This window comes from Pelodiscus sinensis, chromosome 10 (assembly GCF_052426305.1).
Source record: "Pelodiscus sinensis isolate ZL-2025 chromosome 10, ASM5242630v1, whole genome shotgun sequence".
Lineage (NCBI taxonomy): Eukaryota > Metazoa > Chordata > Testudines > Trionychidae > Pelodiscus > Pelodiscus sinensis.
The window spans coordinates 24,595,872-24,603,517 of NC_143061.1; the positions used below are offsets into that span (position 1 = coordinate 24,595,872).

The 7,646-nt window shown below is 47.8% G+C and overlaps 1 protein-coding gene across 1 annotated transcript; it reads right to left on the reverse strand.

The window, feature by feature from the left end:
• Positions 1–3,064: 3,064 nt before the first annotated feature.
• On the reverse strand, positions 3,065–6,043 carry LOC149523857 (uncharacterized). The gene has a single exon (XM_089780805.1). It carries the CDS (start codon positions 5,868–5,870, stop codon positions 3,573–3,575), a length of 2,298 nt encoding a protein of 765 aa, XP_089636931.1. The 5' UTR covers positions 5,871–6,043; the 3' UTR covers positions 3,065–3,572.
• Positions 6,044–7,646: the final 1,603 nt, after the last annotated feature.

Below are 7,646 nucleotides of genomic sequence, written 5' to 3' on the forward strand. Positions count from 1 at the left end.
TGTGTTTGTGCAACGCTTAGCATAATGTGGTCTCTTATCTCGATCAATATCTCTATATGCTACTGTAATAATGGACCTTCCTCTAGTCAAACAGGTCTATCATGTGATTAGAATTTGTGATCTTGGTGTGATCTTGCTCCTGCAGGAAGTTCTACTGATTCCAACTGGATTGCTTTTGTAATTGAGGCAGGCGTAATTTGGCCTTCCAGTTATAAGCTTTTTGGCAGAGGAGTCAGCAAAGCACATAAGGAAGACCTGAGCATTCAGTTGCATGAATACTCAAAATCCAGTGTGATGTAAAATTCAAATTTCCACACACAAGTCTCACAGCTGTTTACCAAGATTGGTGGTGTATGCATATATATATGTGATAATTGAAGGTTGGTCACCCAGACTGAGGCCACAATGAAAATTAGGTATTGAGTTTTAATAACAGAATAATGTAGGATTATCACAGGTTCTGGAACGATGAGCTGTAGAGGGTGCATTAGGTGGTGACATTGCCACTCCCTGACTATGACTATGTGAAGGTTGTGGGAAAACTGAGGGAGCACAGGATATCGGATGAATGTGGCAACAAAGATAGTTGTATTCAGAATGATAGGGATGACAGGTTAAGTCATGCTGAGAGCGATATCTATCGTATGTTGGACTATGCCACAGAACAATCTGAAGTAAACTGATCGACTATGGCGTAGGGCTTCACAAAAGTCGCATGCGAGGACCATGTTGCCGCTCTGCGAATGTCACGAAAGGACACCCCACTACGAGAGGCCGTAGTAGCAGCAACTGCCCTAGTAGAATGAGCTTTGGGACGAGAGGGGAGAGGCTTCCCTCGCAGTGAATGGCACAGATATACACAAAACTATGAGACTGGAAATACGCTGAGAAGTTAAAGGCTGTCCTTGAGTGACTCACCACTGACACTAGCAAACGGTCTGTTTTCCTAAAACCCCGTGTTCTGTCGATGTAAAACGCCAACGCTCTTCTCACATCCAACGTATGTAAGTGTGCTGCTTGCGTTGAGGTATGGGGTTTTGGGAAGAAGCATGGTAAAACCACCGGTTCATTTATGTGGAATTCAGAAGACACCTTTGGAATAAACGCTGGATGGGTCCTCAACGTTACCGATTCTTTCGAAAAAACTGTATAGGGCGGCGAAGCCATAAAAGCTGCTCTCTCACTCACTCTGCGAGCTGAAGTGAGGGCTAGGAGAAATACCAGCTTGACCGTAAGTAAGTGTAATGTTACCATCGCTAAAGGCTCAAAAGGGGGACGAGTCAAAGTTTGTAGGACCAGATCCAAGTTCCATGAGGGAGGAGGAGGCCTCCGGGGAGGGTGGAGGTTTGAGAGTCCCTTCAGGAACCTTTTTGTAGTAGGGTGAGCGAACAAGGAAATATCGTCATCCCTATGGTGGAATGCATTGATTGCTGCCAAGTGTACCCGTAGCGATGCAATTGCCAAGCCATTGTCGTGTCGTTGTAAGAGATAATCCAATATACAAGGTAAGGATGCAAAACGCGAGTCCACGTTATTGTCCGTACACCATGCTTGGAACTTTGCCCACTTAGCTGTATAAGCGGTTCGTGTAGACTGTTTTCGACTGTGCATCAACACTTGCTTGACTCGCTGAGAGCAGGATTGCTCAGTCGGTAAACCAGCCAGCATCCACGCAAGTGAGGTGTAGAACCTCTGGTCACGGATGACTGATGGATCCATTGTCCTGGGTCAACAGATTCGGAAGAGAAGGTAGAGGATATGGCGTTTTCACTGACATCTGGTGGAGCATTGAAAACCAAGGCTGACGAGCCCATGCCGGCGCTAGAAGGATTACCCGAGCTTTGTCTACATTGATCTTTTCGAGAACCCTGGGAATTAATACTGCCGGTGGGAAAGCGTACAGTAGTGCCGTCCCCCAGCGGAGAAGGAAGGCGTCCCCCAGCGAGTGGCGTCCTAATCCGGCTCTCGAACAATAATTGGGACATTTCAAATTGAGTTCTGTTGCAAACAGATCTATCGTCGGAAATCCCCATCGAGTGAAAATACGATTCAGTACATCCGTGCAAATCTCCCACTCGTGGTCGTGTGGAAAACACCTGCTGAGAGAGTCCGCTACTAAATTGTCGACACCCGGCAAGTAGGAAGCTGTTAGAACAGTGTAGTTGGCAATACACCAATTCCATCAACGGATGCTCTCTGCGCAAAGAGAGCGGGATCGGGCACCTCCTTGCTTGTTTATATAAAACAGTCGCCATGTTGTCCGTTAAAATCCTGGTCATTGTATTTTGAATGCGTGACTGAAAATGCTTGCAGGCATGCCGCACTGCTCTCAACTCAAGCAGATTGATGTGCAGTAGCATTTCTCGTGATGACCAACGTCCCTGGACCGTGGAATTGCCCATGTGAGCTCCCCAGCCTATGAGGGAGGCATCTGTAGTTATCTGTGTAGTAGGTTGAGGGCGATGAAATGGGACGCCCGTGAGAAGATTGGTCGGGTTGGTCCACCACTGCAGGGATTCCCGGACATACTGTGGTACCACTACCGGTCTGTGGACACTGTGCCTTGACGGGATGTAAACCGTGGCTAACCAGTGCTGGAGGCAACAAAAACGTAACCTTGCGTTGCGCACTACGATGGTGGCAGCAGCCATATGCCCCAATAGCTGTAGACAGACGTGTGTGGGAATTGTTGGAGCGTGGACCACTGTGTGTATCAATTCTTTGATTATTATAAAACGTTCCATCGGTAAATATGCGCGCGCCATAGCTGAATCAAGGCGCGCACCTATGAACATGAGATTTTGGGATGGAATTAGTGTTGACTTCTTCAAGTTTATAAGACCCAGAGTAGCAAATTCGTCGGATACTGTCCGAACCATATGACATATTTCCATATATGTCGTACCCCTGAGAAGACAATCGTCTAAGTAGGGGAATATTGTCACCCCTAGTCTGCGTAGGTGGGCCGCGACTACTGCTAACATCTTGGTGAAAACCCTGGGAGCACATGCCAGGCCGAATGGTAGGACCCTGTACTGGTAATGCTCGCTCCCCAATCGGAAACGTCTGTGTGCCATGTGAATTTCTATGTGGAAATAAGCGTCTTGCAAAGTCGAGGACTGCAAACCAATCCTTTTTGTTCAATGACGGAAGAATGGCTGATAAGGTTACCATCTGAAAATGATGCTTCCGAAGATGCCGGTTTAGCTTTCGAAGGTCCAGGATGGGTCTCCATCCTCCCGACTTCTTTGGTATGAGGAAATATCGGGAGTAAAAACCTTTTCCCCAAAACTGCTTGGGAACTCTCTATCGCCCCGATGGAGAGCAAACCTTGAACTTCTTGTTCCAACAGTTTCTCGTGAGAGGGGTCTCTGAAGAGGGACGGGGAGGGGGGAGTGGTAGAGGGAATAGAGAGAAAAGGGATGGAGAGGCCGGATTGAACTACCTCTAGCACCCATCTGTCTGTGGTGATCGTAGACCAGTGGTGGTAGAAAGAGCGTAGACGATGGTGAAAAAGATGATGAGTTTCCGTATTGACTATGGGCAATTGGTTTGCATCCTCGACAAGCAAGTCAAATCTGTTGCTTAGTCGACTGCTGATTACCCGAACGGTTCTGCTGTGGTCGCTTGCTTTGGGGGCGTTGTCTAGGACGCTGGTTGTCAAAAGAACGTGATTGCTGTCTAGCAAAATTGAAGTCATATCTCCGTTGGTAAGGGAAATAACGCCTACGTTTGAAGGAAGGTGTGTACATCCCCAGTGTACGTAGCGTGGTGCGTGAGTCTTTTCCCGAGTGGAGGACCTCATCAGTGTTTGCCGCAAAAAGTTTAAGTTTGTCAAAGGGCAGATCCTCAACCTTGCTTTGCAACTCCTTCGGCTCCCCTGCTGACGAAAGCCAAGATGATCTCCTCATGGCGATACCAGTCGCAGAGGCCCCAGCTGCTGTGTCAGCCACATCCATAGCAATCTGAAGTGCAGCGCTACATGACGCGTACCCCTCCTGTACTATTGCTTTCAGGAGTGGTTTCTTGGTGTCTGGGAGATGGTGCAACAAATCTGCTAGTTTGGAGTAATTATCGAAATTATGGTTCGACAAATGGACTGAGTAATTTGCAATGCGAAGTAAAAGTGTAGCTGAGGAATAGACTTTCCTCCCCAAAATATCCAATTTTTTATTGTCCTTGTCCGAAAGGGTATTTCTGTACTGTGGCACCTTACCCCTACGTTGCGCTGCGTCTACTACCAGTGAATTAGGTTGGGGGTGATTGAATAAAAAGTCCAACCCCTTTGCTGGAACAAAATATTTTCTATCAGCTTTTTTACTTGTAGGTGCAACCGATGTTGGGGTTTGCCATATCTCGTCCGCCACTTCCATAATCGCCTCATCGATTGGCAACGCGACTTTCGCACGTTGTTGTGGGCGGAGGTTCTTCAAAAGGCGATGTTTCTTTACAGGCACATCTGCTAGCTGTATGTCCTGCGTGTCTGCCACTCGTTTGAAGAGATCCTGAAAATGTTTCAGATCATCCGGTGGGGAGATTTCAACTGGGCAAATCGCTTCATCCGGGGAAGACGATGGGCAGTCTGCTGGGGAAGCTTCCGTCTTAGGGTCCTCTGTTTCCGATAACTGACCCTCCTCTGGTTCGGATTGGTCTAACTGGATTGTTGGGCTCTTAGTTGGAGAAGGTGAGCACAGTGGTTGTGATTGATGAGGTAAGTATTCCGCTAATGGTGATTGGCAGATGTAAGATCCCCTATGCGATGGTTGTGAATGGTGACGCTGGGGATGATTGTCGTATGATCTATGATAGCGCTCACAGTAATGTTCAGGGCATGACGGAGAGGGGTATCGAGAATAACATGCGCTACCATGCTGGATATAATAGATGCGGCATGGACAGCGCCTCACCGATCCGTACCTCGAGAGACAGGAGGGCGACCGGGATCGCGAACGGGACCGATGTGCATCTAAATACACCACATCCCTATAATCGTGCCGGCTGTACCTAATCCTTGAGGGGGAAAAATAGCCGTGATAGCGACTTCGCCTTTTTGGTGAAGCAGACGGGGAAAGAGACCTGTCCCTATAATGGGTCTTTGACAATGACTTCCTATATGTAGAAGTCTCATCCCTAGCCCGAAGCACAGGGGAACCAGGCACCGGGTGAAGGTGAGACAGTGCCGGAGAGGTCAGCTGTTGCTGATCTGGTGTCGGTGCCGGCAGGGCCCCCGGTGCCGGGGTTAGCAATGGTGCCGAGTCTGAGGCACTGGCGTGTCCCGCCTCAGGTCTCGGTGCTGGAGAAGATGGTGCCGACATCACCGCTGGGGCCGGTGAAATAGGCGCAGATCCGCTGGGTGCCGCAGAAGCCACTGAAGCCGGTGCCGGGAGGCTGGTCAATTGCGGCGCCGGCGCACTCGTCAATTTCAAGGAGCGCGCGGCTGAAGCCGCTGCAGGCTTACTGGTCAGCTGCGGCGCTGCTCCCGGTATCGGCGCTGAAGCCGCTCTCCCTCCGGATGGTGGGGGCTCTCTTATGACAGCCCCAGCAAGTTGTCCCGACCCTCCGGGGTTCACTTTAGAAGCCGCTGCCGGAGTTGAGACTGCCGCAGGGAGGGAGCGCGTCGGGGATGGCTTTGACGCTCTGGAGCCAGCCGGTCCCAGAGAAGCTGCTCTCCTCTTGTGATGAGAGGTTTTTGTGGCTGCTGGAGGGATAGGATCAGGCTGCAATGCCTTGCCAAACATCAGCATCCTTATCTTCATTTCCTGCTCCCTCCGGGCTCTTGAAGTTAATTTACGGCAATAGGTGCACTCGCCAGGGACATGTGTCTCCCCCAGGCACCTAATACATGTGTCATGGCCGTCAGCCATTGGCATGGCTTCACGGCACACTGAACATTTTTTTAAAACCAGTTGATCCTGGCATTGTCAGCAGAGTTAAACGATAAACTGATCCCAGCTGTAACCCCTGCTGTGGGTAGTCAGTTTCACAGTCTAGCGCTTCACCGCACCGCTTCTGAGTGAAAAGCGGGTTTGAAAGAAAACTTTTTTTTTTTTAGAACAAGAGAACACGTAACAAGTAACAGGAACACAGCTAACACTAAAATTTTTTAACTATTTACAGGTAAACAACTATCTAAAACCATAACTGAAGAAGAGATCAGGGAGCTCCGACCGTGACCTGAGGCGGTTGAGAGGAACTGACGGTTGCCGGCTCGCGTGCGGCTGATCAAAGGCGCGAACGCTTTCCTGGGGAACCACGCATGCGCGAGCCGGCGGAGCACGGCTATGAAAAGTCTCCGAGCCGCGGCGCCGGGACGGGACCCGACACCTAGAGTGGAGCACCCACGGGGCCACTCGAAGAAGAACTTATGTTTGGGCATCACTGAGCCTGATGTGCCAGACTTATCACCAACACTCACTCACGCTGCAGGTAAAGACCAAGTTGGTGGAGAGGCTCTTTTTCAAGCTGGAGCCAACTATGGCAAAATGGCCTGTCTTTTCTCTGCTCTAAGAGACTGCGGCATGGAAACTGTATGAGAAAGCTCCGGCAGCTCAAGTGCTTTGTCAAATAAAATAATTTGAAATCTCATCTCCCTGTCCTTATGTGCCGTAACGGTAAACTTGACACAATGAACACATTTTTAAGGTACATGGGCCTCATTGAGGCACTGATACACTCAGCATGACCATCTGAAGTTGGCATGGAGTCACAGTATGTGGAGCACTTCTTAAAGCCAGGAGAACCTGGCATGGCTAGTTGCACAACATACTAACTAATGAATCCCCTCTCTCTTTTCTTTTTAAAGTAATAAAACAAACTATAACAACTAGAACTATAAAAACTGTGACTAACTAGAAGACTAAACAACAAACTATTCTATTCCTGACAGGATTTCTCTAAGGAGAGATGGATAGCTTCGTCTGCGACCACGGGCAGCAAAGGAGAAACTGATGGGAACCACACCACGCGAAAGTTCAAGAGAGCGCGAACTATACGAGGCGTGTGCCATGCATGTGTGGTCCAGCTGAAGAAAACTCCGATCTGCAGCGCTGGGACAACCTGACACCTACAATGGAGCACCCACGGGGACACCAGTCAAAGAAGAAAAAGGAGTACTCTACCAACTGAAAGAACAACCTGTCTGAAATCCATTCTAGTCATTTCATAGAGATATCAAGAATAGTTTCCCTATCTTTTCCTTGTTGCATTTTAACTGCATGTTTTTCTTTTGATAGCCAGTAGATTTACTTTTCTGCAGAATATTGCTATATGAAAAGTCTAAACCAAACACAATGTGGTACAAACAAAGCAAAAAATGGTTAAAGAAGAAACAACTTTATTAATCAAATAATTATTTTATACGATTAGAGACAACTTTTCTTGCATTCATTTTTGATTATTTAATATTATATCAAATTTAGCAATGTGTATAAGTCTTCCATTGCTTCTTTACAATCATAATATCTGATTATTACATAAATAATGAAGTATTTTATGTAGGCGTGTGTAATGTAAGTGTATGCTTGAAGAGGAAACAAGATGTAAAAAGATCATGTATCGTGTACATAGGTGTAACCGATGTAAAATTTTTTATCAAGTTACAGAATCTCCTAAACAGCAGATTTCCTTCTAATCTGATATTAGTATTA